The 16337-nt window shown below is 44.2% G+C and overlaps 1 protein-coding gene across 1 annotated transcript in view; it reads right to left on the reverse strand.

Moving 5' to 3' along the window:
* The window catches only part of GALNT10 (polypeptide N-acetylgalactosaminyltransferase 10), an 83891-nt gene extending 68488 nt beyond the window's left edge, over positions 1-15403 (reverse strand). The window contains exon 1 of the mRNA XM_065848929.2: positions 15075-15403. Coding sequence (XP_065705001.1) covers positions 15075-15260 — 186 coding nt within the window. The 5' untranslated portion in view covers positions 15261-15403. The remainder of the gene's footprint in view (positions 1-15074) is intronic.
* Between the last annotated feature and the right edge of the window lie 934 nt (positions 15404-16337).

Genomic DNA, 16337 nt, shown 5'->3' on the forward strand with positions numbered 1-16337 from the left:
TTCTAGCAACAGAAACTCAAAAATGCATCAGCAAAAGTCACAGCAGAGACACCTTTTTCTCTTTCTGAAAGCTGTCCATCCAACCAATGGCACTCTGTTTCTAAATGGTACATTACACTGCAAGATACCAAAACACCTTAACATTTACACTTTGTTGTATATACACAACAGTGTATATATACAACAAGAGTGTATATACACAATAGACATTTCCTTTCAATCTCAAGCTGCAGACCACTAGGAAAAGCAGGACTATTCTGACACACAAAGAGGACACACAGTCCCATCAGGTCCAAGCCCATTGCTTCGGCGTAAGCTGCTCCTGCAGCAGCCGCACATCAACCTGCTGCACCAGAACACGCTTCCCAGCCTGGAGCTGGGTGGGTGCCTCGGCAGCTCATATTCAGTCCCACAGACTTGAAGCATCCACCCAGCTGACTCCACAATTAAAAATAAAGGCCATTCAGGCAATCTCATTATCATAGATTAATAGTTATGTCAAGCACTGTGTCGGCTGTCACATAACAGCTGGGATGCCAGCTGCCTAGTGCTACAGAACCACCAGCCTTGCCAGAGTTAGTGCCAAGTGTTTTGCCCAGTGCAGCCCATTCTGCCAGCTGGGTTTGGGATAGAATGTTGTCTGAGGACAAGACAAAGAAATGGACATTTGCTTCACCTTCTCTTGAAGTCCACTGCTCCAGAGAAGCACATTCAGTCTCATTCCCACATCAGCCTATGCAGGTGGAACAGGTCACAGTTCCTGTGTCAGGGAAGGTGCAACCAGCAAGAACTACATCAGTTCTCTTACTGGTTGATGTTGGGCTCGAACATAAACCGCCATGAAGAACAAGAATCACTAAGGCGGCATCCATTTCAGGCTGCGCACACAGCCATACGTGAAGGGTGTAGGAGGAAAACTAACAGTTTGACTATTCAAGGAATAACACGACCTTCCCTGCCCACACTTTCAACGCTGAATGTATGAATTACGAAGATCTTGTGTGCAGCGGTCGGAGGATAACCAGCTCAGCAGCTTTCCTTGTGTTCCCTCAGTGTCACCTCTCAGCACAGTCAGTGTTAATAAGCAGAAGCCAACAGCAAAGAAGCTAAAACCTGTAATACTGCAGGATTGACTGAAGCGATGCCACAGCATTACAGGGTAGGGACATACCCAAACTAAATTGTGACTAACTCCTGCTGCAAACTCTGCCATTTCTCAAACATTCAGCATTCCAGGGACATAAGCCAGAATTTGTGGCTACTGGTTGAGCTACAGTAAATCTCTTTGGAAAGCCAATCTACACTTCTTTTGCTAAACAGCGTTGTTTAACGCTTCCACCATTTTGGCTGCAAATCCCAGTAATCTCTCCCATACTCACTGTAGGTTGTCCAAGCCATTCTGCAGGCTAGTAAGGAGGAAATTTTCACAATGTAAGGCAAAGCCAAGATTGCTTTGAACCACAGAATAAACTTAAAACTTCAGGATCTTCAAGAAACCAGGGGATACCCTTGCAACTGCTGCCTCTCCCTCCCTGCTTTTTCAAGTATCAGTTATTTCTTAAGATTAAGATCTTTTGCAGGAAATTCACTGTTACGCAGAGAGTTAAATGTTTAGACCTTTAAGAGCTGTAAGGAATTAAAAAGATATTTAAAATAATCAAGGTTTCAAAGTCAGATCCTTTCACAGCTCTGACAAGCTAAGGAAGAAGAAGCTGGATCCAGAAGTCTCACGCCTGAGCCAGCAGACTCGAGTACAAAGCAACCATAAAACTTATAGAGACAAAAGACTGAAAATGCCCAAGAATTTAAAACACCGGACTCAGTCATCAGTGAAAATCCAGCTGTCCCATTCTCCTTGCAGATTTCTGACTAGGATTCCTCCATGCCATAGAAATACAAACAAATCAGTCCTCATGAAGCCATCCCTTTCCCCTAAAGGGCACAAAGAATTTAATTCTGGCTTCTTAATTATCTCACGAGTTAAGCAAAAGCAAGAACTTTAAAAGATAGCAAAAAACAGACTTAAAATAGCTTTAAAAACTCTTAAATGTGAGGGAAAAATGCTACACACAAAAAAATAAGCATAAAACAGGCAAGTCACAGCTGTAGTGAGCTCAAGACAATGATTTCATAACTTGGATTTAATTGGAAATAACTTGGCCTTTTACATTATTTCTTTAAATATTAATATATCTAAATGTCAACTCTACAAAAAAATCACAGTCCAATTTTGATACTAGGAGGGTGATGGTATGCAGCAGTCTGATACATTCCTCTTAGTTTTCAGGGATTCTCTAACATCTTGTGACTTTCCTTAGTCCAAGTTGTATTGAGCTGCTCTGACAAGAAGATTTCAGAGGGGAAAACAAGCAGTTTTCATAAAAAACCACTGGCAAATACAGACATCAAATATGATAAATGGAGCAGGGCATTTTCATTTTGCTCCTGCCTGTATTGAATAGAAAAAAAATCGGCAGACTCCAACATAATTGACGAAATATGAAGCACAGGGTAAGGCAGCAGAACACCTTTTACAGCACTTGAATGATGACTACCTATGATGTCAGGGGCTAAATCTACAAGACACGTTGATATCGCAGTGATGTGCATCTCACAGCTCAACTTCCAGCTTTGTGATTCCCACAGTGGGGTCTGTGTCCTTGAGCAAGGTTCTGTAGGCACCTTCAGGATCAAATTCAAAACAACTGGGTAAGGCAGGATTTTGACCTGTGATTTCTCCAGGTCTTGGCTACACGGTCCTTGCATACAAGGTGGCCACCGTAAGAATCACTCATACCTGTTTGCACACTTTGATGCCTGATCTGCTCCTTTAAAACAGGAACAGGGTATTATTTAGTGTGGCCCAAGCAGGGAGGCCAACTCAACTGAGTGATGTAGCTACTGCACTGCAACCCTCGAGTAAAAGCCATCAACGCTCCTTGTGGAAGGGCAGCAGGACACCATGCTCCCCTCTTCTCCACCCCAACCTTTCAAACGCAAATACCTGGAGTCCCACGCGGCTTGTGCAGAACTCAGGTCCCTAAGCTGCATCCTTGACAAGAGATTGTCAATGCTCAGGACAGCAGCTGGGCAGCAAGGAGGAAAAGGAGGTGGCAAGAGATACTAGAAGCAAAACATGAGCACACGCACCCCAGGGGTTTGACTGACCAGAGCCCTGGACGGAGGATGTCAGATGTGGAGAGCATCGGTCGGTTTCCGAGGATCACCCTCAGCCTGAGCCCTTAAAGCCACTTAGGCCTAAATCCACAGAAAGAGTCGGGTACCAAAGCCTCTCACTTCCTAGGGCTTTCAGTTCACTCTGGCACAAACAGACCATGCAAATACCTGCATTATATAAACAAAGGGCGAACAGTTTTCGAAACAAAGAAGAAATTAAGGAAAATATACATAGAGAGGCACCAGTTGTCTTTTCAGTTAAACCTCCACTGATGTGGAAGACGGCATCTCAGTTACAAGCAACCCTAAAAATAACTCTCTTCCATTCCTACTGTAAAACCAACCCATAAACCGATACATTTCTCATGTTCTGTCCATTCAGCTTTTTCTACACACAACCATATTTCTCCCACTTCATCCCGCAGCACTGGTCCCACTAATCACTGCCATATGCTCCAGCACGGAGCGTTTCCTCTGGCACACTTTAAAAGAAGCGCTGTCACCAGAGCTACGTAAGTGCTGGCAAATATGCTCTGTCAGGTTTTGTTTTCAAGGACTATAAAAATAGACCGCACTGCATCAGGCTCAAAAACTCATACCCTCTAGAAATAATTTTAAAAAACAAGTTTTCAGATGACTTGTTATTGTTTTCAAATATCCGGAGAGGAAAATCTGTAGTTTTAGATTTCATTTAACATCTTCAGGTTAAGTCAATATGCGATTTCTTTTACATGACTGACAATTCCCAGCTGATCGATTGGCCACACCAGCGCTCTCTGCTCATGTGCATCAATTCACAGCTTCTCAGATGCACTTCTACTATAAAAATATCAGCACTAAGGAAGCCACAAGACATCACTTGTTTCCAGAGCCTGGGCCTTTCACCCATGGTAACCAGTATAACTTTATGCTGACTACAGCTTCAGTCAAAATATGAGGAAAAGAGTCTTGGCACAGCCTGAGGATCGACACTGTCTTGTTAGTTTGTAATTGCTTTGCCAAGGACTCTCTTTCTGTAATCAGCTGGCTCAAGTTCCTGTTTGTGGAAAATATGCAACTACGGTGAAAGAAAACTTATTGTATTTTATACACAGATACTAAGCAATAAAAAAATCAAGGACAACACAAGTAGGACCTTTGCACGTTGCAGATAAGACTTTTCCTATCTTCCACGTTCCCATTCGCGGAGCACACAACCTGCAGCTGAGGATCAGAAACAACGCGGGGCAGAATGGGGAAAGAACCATTTCTGAAAGGTCAGCAGCAATAGCAGGGGAACAGCAACCATGACGATTTGGATAGTCTTCTGGCCTCCATACATATATCCAAACACCCTTCTGCCCGTTTCTATAACAAAATCCCAATACTTTGCAGATGGTTTTGCAGCTTACTTCTGTGCCCTCAGAAGCAGGCAAAATAAATTTGAGAAGTCCCATTCCAAACACTTTAATTGTACCAATATAATTTTGCCACTGGGAACAGATGCCAGTTTTCCAAAGGGAGAAATGTTTTCTTCCCCCAGGCTAAATTAGTACCTTGAATCAGATTCCAAAACAGACACAAAAATAAAGGCACCACACAACATTAAAACCTCCACAGGGGCTTTAGCTAATTCCAACACAGTAAACTGCAGGCTGAGAATCAAAGTGCCAGTCCAGAGTGTATTGGGTGGATCAGCAAAACTAACATATGCAGGAGTGGAAAGAATTGGTTATACTTTATTACGTGGCTATCATACACAAAACCCTGGCAATAGGCCACCTGGAAGATAAATGAGAAGACTGAAGATAATCACAGGGTTCACTTCTTTTTGAGGTCCAGAATAATCCTGTTATGTAGTGGCTAACATGAACTGACAGTGGGGCTAAATTTAAGTGACCCTCTGTAATGTTAGAGAAAATAACTTACTCGCTGAACTGAAGCCCTTACAACATAGTTACGCCTGTATTTATCTAGCTTTTGGGGTTCTGATTTTCTTTAGTGAAGGAATGTACTTTGCTTGTGCTTCTCTGAGCTGGAAGCACAGCCTCTAAGAGAACCACTTTCAAGGAAGCAGAGTTAAGATCAAAGCCAATCTGAGCAGAAGTGAAGGAGTTGCTCACTCTTTTAAAAATAATAATAATATAAAAAAAGAGAAAATCAAAAAAAGCTTGTGGGATGCCAGAGCTGGTTATGTGGTTATTTTTGTATCATACCCTAGGTCAAAGTCACTAAGACTTTTCTTTTTCAAAGGAACATCACACTCTAAAATGTGTTGGAAAACTTTGGTCTAAACATTAAAAACACTCAAAGTCTGTTTCACCTTTTTTATTTATTAAGCAACAGTTCATATTTACAAATCCCTGTGACAATTTCTTGTTTGGGCTTTGTCTGAAGACTGAGAAATGTCACGTAAGCTCAAAAAAGCAAAAGCTATCTCTTTTCCATCGTGGAGAAAAACTGGTTTGTGGCTGGAGCCATGAACCAGGTAAAAGTAGCTTCCCAAATGAACGTGAACAAAGATAAAGGTCATTTATACAAAGACAAGCCTATGCAATCCTCTACTGAAAAAAAGCAAGACTGGCTACTACAGGTTTTAAATGTTAGATCTTCCAAATAATCATAAGCAAAGATGGAGAAGAGGATGAACTGTCCTTTGAAAAGTCACCTTAGCTTGCACATGTAACTGCAACCAAATGATTTCAGGCTCTAGAGATAAAGCAGAGCAGAACTTTTCATAACAACTTAATCTTGTCGAAACAGTTGTTCAAGAGGCCAGAAGCAAAGTAGTTCTACGTGTAGGAGGGACAGCTGACACTGTTCCAGGTAAGATCTGGTAAATGCCTAAAACATCACAAGACTTAGACTGACAAAGACAAAACATCACTCTAATCAGATTTTTGGAAAGGGAGAGTAGTTAAACAACATGGTCGATTTCATTCATGCAGAAAGTTCTTGCAGGAGACAGACTGATTTACTGTTATTCTGCAAATCCTTTATTTTTCTGACCAAGTAGCTCTACAGCAGTAACACAGAGCTCATTTACAGACATCCAAATTTAAGACACAAGTTGAAACATTTGCACCTGGAAAACCACCCTTCAACATTTGCTTGAAATTTACCCCTCTGGTTGATCATTATTGCAGCAAACAGCTGCAGTTTCTGTGCATTAAAATACTCTGCAATGTCTTTTGGAAGTTTGGCTTCAGCAGTCACCGTACAAACCACAACCACATGGAATATTTGAAAGCTACATCAGGGAAACACGTCAGGTCACCGCTACATCAGCTACACAACACACACATGAGAAGTATGTATTAGTGTTAAGGGGAGACACTCTGAACCAAAATTAGTTACCTCGCTGCAGGGGCAATGTTCAGCATAACAGGGAAGGATGGCAGCATTCCCTGGTTTGAAAGACAGACTTTAGAAGTTGTTTTCTGCTACTTGTGCTAATTGGGAAGAAAAAAGTATTACAGCTGAAAAATTAATAAGGAGCTAAGACTGGTAAATGAAGTCACCAAATAAACATTAAGAGTGAATTTCTCTACCAGGTTTGCAGTGCTACACAGTCAAACAGTCACTAACTCCACCCTCCTTCCTTTGCTTTCTATTTCTGGCCAAGGAAAGAATCATAATACCCACAAGAGCTACACCGACTTGCCTAAAATAGGGTTTCTATTTTAAACCCTTAATATGTTTAAACTGCTTATCATTACAGTTTAACTCCATAATACCGAAAAGCAAAGGATGTAGTAATAGAAACCCAGTTTTGTAGGGTGCAAATTTAAGCCATCGGCTACTGTTCAGCACTTGCCTCTAAGTCTGTTCTTGTCCGCTGTAGTTGTAAGACCTCTGAGAGCACAGAGGCTAAGTGAGGAATTTCATCCCTGACTCACATCAGTGGCAACACATTCGTGTGTTTATATAATGACCTTCTAAAGAAGAAAGTCTGCTGAACGCCACCAACCATCGGGACAGTCAGTGAAAGCTGTGTTTTAGTTCAGATGCCTGGAGAGAGTTGCAGAAACACCCAAAGAAGTCAGACCTTCGAAATGAGCTGGATGACATTTCCTCAAGCTTTCTAAATACACTCATGAGTGACACTACTCACCATAGCTGGCAGGCTGTGTTTCCAGGAAAATGCCAGGCAGAATAAATATTTTTATTCTTGTGGGCTACAGAAGATGTGCCATTAATGGTCACCAGCCCTAGAAAGATAACTTATCAGAGCAGGAAGGCACAAAGCATCAGAGGAAACTCCATGACTGCGATAGCACAGAGTTCTGTTACAACAGCAGCACCGGCTTTTACACTGAACCAAGTTTCTCCCTGGGTAACAGCACCACTGGAACGCTGCTTGTACTCCACCGTAACTGTGCTTAAAAAGCCTTAATTATAGATACATGCTCTAGAGAGTTCTCTTCTAACCCTGGAGCTAAGATTAGAGAAAATGGAGGAACTGCAAAAGGGCAGAGAAGAGAGGTAGTTATTTAGAATGAAAAGCAAACTTAAGGACCAAGAAATGGCAGCCCTCCTTTCTTTGGAGCTGTGATTTAAAGCTTTACCACGTTTATGAACAATAAGAAGACATGCCAAGTGACATATTTGTCATATTTTAGGGAGTGCACAGGCCAGGAGATCTCAGACACAGCAGAAGTAACTCTTCTACCCAGGCATTTGAACAGGAGGGGCTGACTGCTAACTTATTGTGCTACATATTGATTTACTTATCTGTAATTTTCTCCAATCCTTTGCCAGACCCTTTAAATCTAACAAAAGAGGCCCAGTCTGACAAGTCAGCCATAATTTGATATCCAGTACTGCTTATATCCTTAACCAAGCTGTGTAGATAAACACTTCCATCCTTGTTAGTTATCCATCATCTAGCCAGGGTAACACAAAACGCAGGAAGGACCACGAGTGTTGGTTACACTGATAGAAAAGATACCATTACCACTGAGAGGTTGTGCTTCATGTCGAATAAAGCAGGACCAGCAACACTTCCTCACTCCATGGGTTGTAAGAAGTCATAAGCAGCATGCCAGATGTGAAGCTGAAACCACAAGCAGACTTTTAAAGAGATAACAGGGAATTTGAAAGCCTATTCATCGCGAACAAGAGGAAAGGCAGTCAAAATGTAGAACGTAAAAATTTTAAATCAGAAAGGTGAGGCTATTAACCCTGGATTTGGAAATAAAGCATCATGCTGTTATGCTGGAACTGACTCGAGCATCAGGATCTGTTCAGGAGTCTGTGAAATCAAACAGATTCACACTCTCTGTTAACTACTAAAAATCCCCAACAGATATCAGTTTTGCAAACCACCCAGGACCTGAAGTCAAGTCAGAGTGTCTTTTGTACTCCTCTCTGGACACAGAGGAACTCCAGGCCAAGCTCTATCTAGGAAGAATACATGGATGGCCAAACTGTACCAGGACTGACTGAAACTTTGTCTGGGGACATGAGCTCAGGATAAGACAAAGTGCAACTGTAGGGCAAAAAGGTTGCTCCAAATTTGATTCCAGAACAGGAATAGACAGATGAAAAGTTAACCAAAAAAGCAACTACTCAGCCTTAACTCGGTCTGATTGAAGTAACATTTAAATAATATTTAAATAATCATTAATGTCTGCTTGCCATCACAACGTCCAATGAGGATAGCCAGTTTTTAATCCATTCAGCCATCAAAAAATCCCTTTCCAGTTTTCTAATAAAGGTGATCCAGAAGAAAAACTACACATACGCTCAAGTCACTGAACCTGAGAGTACCTCTTACTATTAAACGATTTCACATGCACAAAGTCGCTGAAGCCACCTCTCTCCCTGTGTCCACATAGTGTCATGCACTATGCACGTTACTATCAAACAATTTATGGCAGCAGAACTCAAGAGGTTACTCTATGGAGTTAACAGGATGGCAAAAAGGAAGCATGATGGACACTGGAGAGGAGGAGTGTCCTCCAAGGGGAAATACCCCAGCAGCTCCGTTTACATGGCATTTACAGCATCCTGAAGTGCCATGGAACTCAGCACGTGGCACTCCATCAAAGCCTGCCAACCACTCCTCTGCTAAAGCCAACATGATATCGAGCCAGTAGGCTGAAAATTCTTTTTTCCTAGTGATATTTCAAGCACACAGTGGAATACCTCCTACAAACTCCTAACACACCCCATCAGCTCTTCACTTTCCAGAAGGCTGACGGCTCCCTGCCTGCAATACCTGGTGTAGGAAAAGGGGGCAAAGGAACAGAGGCAGAGTACAGATTGCTCTTACACCTGGATAACCATTTCCTCAAAGTTTCAGTTAGACAAGGTCTGTTCTTATCTAACATAAGCAAGGTTACAGTTGGCTCCACAGGGAAGCAAACACAAAAGTGACAGGAAGGTTAACTGCAGTTCTTTATCTTTTTATAGCGATACCTGTAACTGTATTTAAACAGGGACAGAAGATGATACAACATAACAAAGTCTGGTAGATAGCATTGTTCTGCCCAATTTCACCAACGCTCCTCGCTGATGGAAGAAACTTTCCATTAGTTTCTCAGTTCACTCAGATGCATGGCAGTTATCTGCCATTAAATCAATAAGTACAGTTGTTCTTAAATCTCACTGCCTGCCAGAATTTGATCCATATTCATACCGGAAAAAACACACACATCTCTGGAGATCACTGTATGATTATAGTTCTCACTGGTGACCTAAAAAGTAGCCTAAATGCCTGGAGCCAAAAAGTTTTCCCACTGAAATCTTCCTTCCGTGAAGAAAGGTACCATTGCAGCTAAGAGCTGCACACGGAGTATGTTTGAATGGTGAAACACAGAATCACTTGTCTGAAAACAGAGATACCCCCCTAAAGAACAGCAAACATAATAAACCTTTTATTTTCACACAGGATAGGAGACCTAGAACACAGCCCATTTGTTCATTCAGCTCCGTGTTGCTGTTCCAGTGAAGATCACCAGAGGGAATAACGAGGCCCTCAGTGAGGACCTCTGAAAACTCCAGTTCCTTAAGACACACTTTTTCCAATTTTTACTTCGCATTTCACAGCTGTGAGATGGTTCAGCCACTTCATGTTCACTTCAGCTCACTTTGCTGATCAGAGTGCAGTCCACACTTATCTAGTTCAGGAAAACCTTGTTTCACAAGCGCACTGAAGTGACAGACTTCAGAGTAGCCTAGACTGGAAATCAGTCACTCTTACACTAAAACAGGCTTGTTCAGCTCTAGCACTTGCACATCAGTCCTTAGATGCCAATGGTTTACACTATGCTTACCAAAATAAGGTTTTCAAAGTTTTCATTTCCACCAGCTGATGAGTCACTAGCAAATACAACTGCCAGCACAGATGTCTCCAAGAGGCCTGCAAGGAGACAGGTTCCAGAGTTCAACGGCAGCTGCAAGGTCTAGGGCACAACCAGCCTAATTGCTGAAGAACCAGGCCTAGGAAGGACAGTGAGTCAGTTGTTCCATTCACCTCTAGCTGGCAGAGAGCAGAAAGGTTTTCCTCTCGCTTTTCCCAAGCCCTTCTCCTCCCTCCCCAGCCTTGGCAGCACAGAGGCTGCTAAACCATCCTCTTCCTTCTTAACTTTCATCAGCTGCAACATGAAGCTGACAATCCTTGACAGCTTCAGAGCTGCCCCCGGGTCAGAATGGCAAAGCCGATCATCTTCCTCTGCTGAGGAAGACACAAGCAGTGGTCTGGAAGGCAGCACAGGATCGCTGCCCACTCAAGCTCACCATTAGGGCTACATTTTCAGCAACAGGGGCTGGAAACTTCAAGTTTAATTACACTAAAGGCAACATTTACAAACCCAAACTTTCCAACAAACTATTTTTTAATCACAAGTTTGCAGTTGGTTTCTCATTCTCAACGTACCAGCAGGTAACCCCCCCCGCCTTCACTCCAGCCAGCTGGCAGCAGAGGGCACCACACCATCACCTATGTGATTTATATGCTTCCATCATGCTTGCAAGTGAATTTATAGAGCACAAATTACTACTACAACAAGTTACAGGGTGACTCCATAAAGCATGCATCATATCAGATAGAAACACATGCAATGTAAGACAGCTAATTTGCTACAATGTCTCTAGCCAGCAATCCAAAGATAGACATGTTCAAGCTCAGTATGTCTCCAAGTTCAAGCGCTACATTCCCATGCCACCAGGTATCAAGCAGAGTGTGGATCTCCAGAGCGGTATCTCTGCAGAGCATTACAAGTCACACAAATCCTTGCATTAGTCCGAGCATAAACCACCAGCCCACAAATTAACTCATCTGTGTTTTACGTACTGTAGAACTACACATCAATTAAACATTTGGGCTGAGGATGCCCAGCAGCCCCCGAGGCAGACGGTAGAGATTCAAGAGACAACAGGAATAGCTACATTTCTCCTGCTTTTTCCTACTTCCACACCTACAGATCATATGGTTTTACCTATTGAATACTTGTTAGAAAAAGATTAAACTATGCATAAGTCAATGTGCATTACATGAGCATCCAGATAACAGGCATGTTGGTGAGCAAAAAAAGTACAATCATGAAGTATAAGAAGCTTCTAAGCTAATACTTTTGCTACCAACAGAAACACTTCAGTACCTTGACACCATCATCCCCATTTAAAGCCACGACACCAGCCAAACCTGTTAGCCACAGCACAAAAAAAGGCCTTCCCAGTTGATATCATTTGCTGAGCAACTACACACAGGGAGGAAGGACAATTGTGAGCGTGCAGCTGTAGTGAGGAGTAACTCAGTGCATCAGCTTTTCTAAAGAGATCTGCAGCACGACCTTGAGGCCAAGACCTCGATGACTTTAGGCCATTCCCTCCTCTGCAGAGCAAGAAGCACCCAATGGAGCTGCAAAAGAACAAACCCGAAGGCAGAAGGAAAGAACACAGACCGAATCCACCTTATTAAAGCAATACATTTCCTGCTAGTGTAATGTTTCCCCTGAACGTGTAAATACAGAAGCAATTAGCTGCCTAAGCATTTCTGCAAAAATCATTTAGCATAATCTTTCCTAGAATATATTTATACGGTTTCTGATTGCTTAATTTTCTGACACATTTGTTTCAGGCACTAGAAAGATTAAACGAGGCAAAATCTTCTACACTGATATATTGCCATTTCAAAGGTAACACACAGCACAAGACAGACAATGAAACAAACTCCTAGTAGGTTTTAAACTTTAAAATTTTAGCATCACATCTCTCCATTCTAGGAATTGCTTTATAGCTTTAATTCAGCTGTTTCTTAAAACCCTTTTCCCCTTTTTTGCTGTTACTCTGAAAGATAAAATTACTGATTGAAACAGCAGGCATCATTTAAAAAGAAAGAATGAGCCTGGACAGAGGTTTCATTGAAAAGCTCATTTCTGCAGCACATCTGAAATGTCCCCAATTCAAAGATTAGCCTGCACAAAAAGGCAAATTAAAGCCAGAAACAGAAGGAAGTATTTTCTGACTACTACGAACATAATTTTTCATGATACAGCCTCCTATCATCCAGAGTTTTGGTATTAAGAGGTTAGCTCTTTCAAATGGCTTTGTGAACAAGCAGACAAACAGCATGTTCATTTACAAGCTGGAAATTGATTATTAAGTACAAAATTCATGAATGCTTGTGAGGACCAAGGAAGAGAGGCTGGAACCACTGAATGTGAGGATGCCCAAAAAACTCTCTGCAGTCAGCTGGCAGGTAACTCTATGACAACAGTAAAACACAAACCAAACAAAAAACCACAAACAAACAAAAACCAACACCACATACATAAAATAAGACAAAAAACACTCCCAAACACACAAAACCAACCCCCCCCACACACACCACAAAAACATTTGGTTTGTATTCTGCTTCATCTGAAATTAATTCTACTAAGACAGGCAGTTGTCCTTTAGGGTATGTTTTCCCTTGCTCAGTGTAACAGGAGCTTTCATTTCAGTGCTCAATCCTTCAGAAAAATAGGCATATGATACAGGCATATCTTCACTCCCAGATCCACTGTGTCCCATAACTCCACGTTAATTAGACTGGAAAATGAAGCCTTCAGCCTAAAACCCCGTAACTCTGATTTACACAAGTGCAGAAAGGTTTTATTGCAAATTCTCCTGCAAGTTGCACAGAGGTTTCCTGCCCAGCTCAACACGGCATCAAAACAGAAGCAGATCTTAATTTACTGACACCTGCCATACTTCAAACAGATACAAAGGAAAATGGAGTCAACATTTTGTACAACACGGGCAATATAGGATAACTAAACACCGAGAACACTGAACATACACAAAAATCAGCAGTAATGCACTGCACTGTAGGAACTACCTCGCTTACAGCTACCCAAAGCTCACAGAACAAGGACAATTTTGGAAGACCAAAATTTAAAAGTCAGCTTGTCACTGTTTTTCCATGCTTTATAGATTTAATCAGAATTAACTACTCCTTACAGCAAGGAACTTCTAAACACCCTAAGGATATTCACCAACTTTGTCCTTATAACCTCTGAAAGACACGTGATTTTATCATGGTCTTTATTTCACCATAACATCCTACCATGTGAAGCTGTGGAGCAGTGGACTAAAGGGCTTGATTTTTATCAGTCGTGGAAAATAGATTCAGTGCATCCAACAGAAAAATACAAGCAAAAGGCAGGAACATTAGGAACTCCAAGCACGTAACGATCACTGTGTATATTAAAGGATTTCTGGGCAGGTTAAGCATCTGCTACAAATGTATGTGTTATGGCAGATAACAGCTGACCTCTTTGCCTACCAGCATGAGACATTACAAGGGTACGATCATGTTTACACCTAGACTTGCACTAAATGCTTGAATTTGAAAAAAACCCATTTCCTCAGGGAAGGAAGAGCTCAGCCTTAGACTACACCTCTTTTTGAGAGCCTTCTCTCCCTCTAAGCAGAAATCACCACAGTACATTTCTCCACCTTTATGGTGCATTCATAGCCGCAAGTCTCCATGGAGGGAAAGAATTAGACAACTAAGAGTTTTAAGTGGTTTTGAACAAGCAGAGCCTTGTAGAATGGCAGCTGAACCAACAGCTGACATTTCAGGCTTTCAAGTCCCAATCATTCTTAATGGTACAAAGCCAAACCCAGAAGGGGATAAAGCAATTATGTAGACAAAAGTAAACACGGCTAAACTGAGCTTCTAATTTAGGTGATCTAACCTTCCTGTCTCACACAGTAACCAGATGGTTTACCACTACACCAGTGGGATGAGAAAGGAGCATGGTCATGTGCTGCAACCCCTTCAGGCCACGTATCCAGCAGGCATCCTCTGCCTCTCTTCAGGAGAGCTATCCACTCCTCTTTTCCTAAAGGATGATCAGCACACAGACATAATCTTCAGGCTCACCCTGGTACCTTCTGCCAGCCCTGGCCTTATGCTCTACAAATACCCAGAGGTTATGGGTGATGTTTATTCCCCATACCTTTCCAAGGCAGGTAAAGAGAAATGGCACAGAAGGCACACCCTTGGGAGACAGAATTACTGTCAGTTTCTTTGCAAGGATGGGACAAGCTCCCCTTCCTTACTCCTTGGAGTAAGGGGCAAAAAACCTTGCTTCATTCTCTTCCCAAGCTCAGCCAAGAAAAAAAGAGACAAGCAGCCCCTCCAGTCCCTGCATCCGCAAACTGCCAAGAAAGTGCTCGCATTTCCCCTGTACCCAACACACGCCGGAGAAGAGGTGCACAGAAGGCCACCCCCAGTCCTCCTTTGTAACCGGGTGACTGCTGCTTCTCGCCCCCTGCCCCAGTCCCCGCCGAGGCTTCGCTCTTGTGTCACGGGAGCAAGGGACACCCCCTCCGGCCCCGCCACGGCGGCACCTCCCGCTCCCCGCACGCACACGGGGAACATCCACATCCTCTGCCCGCAGCCCCCCCCCGCCGCTACTCACCGGCGCTTCGCCGGCCGCTGCCCCGGGCAGCCCCGCAGCGGCGGCGGCTCCTTCCCCGCCGGCCGCCCCGCCGCCCTCCAGCTGCCGCTCACGGTAAAGGGACCAGAGCCCCACGTTGGGCAAGAAGACGAGGGCGGCCAGCGCCAGCCCCACCGCCTGCAGCAGCCGCTTCTGCTTCCGCCGCATCGGAGCCACCGCCAGGGAGGAGGAGACGGTGGAGCAGGGAAGGAGGGAGCGCGGCCCGGCCGCCCCCGCCGTGCTGAGGGAGCCCAACTTTCCCCCGCACTCGGCGGCAGCGCCGGGCGGCAACTCCGGCACTTCCGCTCCGCTCCGCGCGAGGGGGGAGGCGGGGCCTTCTCGGCCACGCCCACCGCAGCCGGGGGGGCGACTCCGCCCCCTCCTCCGCTTCCCCTCCCCGCTAATGAGTTTCCCTTAATGACTCTCTAATAACGGCTCTCGAAGGATGCCGTGCCACCGGCGGGCGTCTGGGTGGGCGCCGCGGGAGCGGGCAGGGAGCGGGCTCCGAAGCGGCCGTCGGTGGGAGAACGCAGGTGGTTAATTGCTTGGGGGAGGCTCGGCAATTAGCGGCTCGGCAATTAGTGGCCCGGCAGCGGCACCCGCGGCCGTTGAGCGCTGGCCTCTGCGGTAGGGGCTGCCCGGGCCTCAGCACTGGTTCATGTTCTCCCTAAAAACATCAACGGTTTGCAAAGCACGTTGGGAGGGGCTGGCACCGCAGGGAACCAGCGGCGAGAGTGGATCGACACCCGGGGTCGGGTTCGGGCACTGACATAGGGGTCAGAGCAGCGTGAAGGGCTGTGGATGCTCCCCAAGGGGCTGCAGCTCGCCCCATGGACACACGGCAACCGGGGGGACAAGGCCCCGTGGATGGAGATGCCATAGATCTCCTCTGGTCTTACCCACGGGTGGGATTGTTCCCAATCCATTCCCCAGTGATGGGTCCCATTAACAAGGAATGTTATTCATTTGGGTGCCGATTAAGTGGTTTCTACCGTACCATAAACTAGATGATTTATAGGCAGGAGATACTGTGTTTGTTTTTTGCTGGTTTTGGGGTTTGGTTTGGCTTTTTTAGGAAGGAAAAACCGGTGGTACAGCTTTTCCAAAAAGAAATGAGGAGTGGATTAATTTCTTAAAAGAAGAGCAAATATCCCTAGTGATTAGAGGATGCCCTGCCAGCGGAACAGCCGTGTAGCTCGGCTACTGCCAGCAGCAAAGCTGTGACAATCCAGTGTCCTGCTGGGG

Source organism: Patagioenas fasciata, chromosome 14 (genome assembly GCF_037038585.1).
Source record: "Patagioenas fasciata isolate bPatFas1 chromosome 14, bPatFas1.hap1, whole genome shotgun sequence".
In the NCBI taxonomy this organism is placed as follows: domain Eukaryota; kingdom Metazoa; phylum Chordata; class Aves; order Columbiformes; family Columbidae; genus Patagioenas; species Patagioenas fasciata.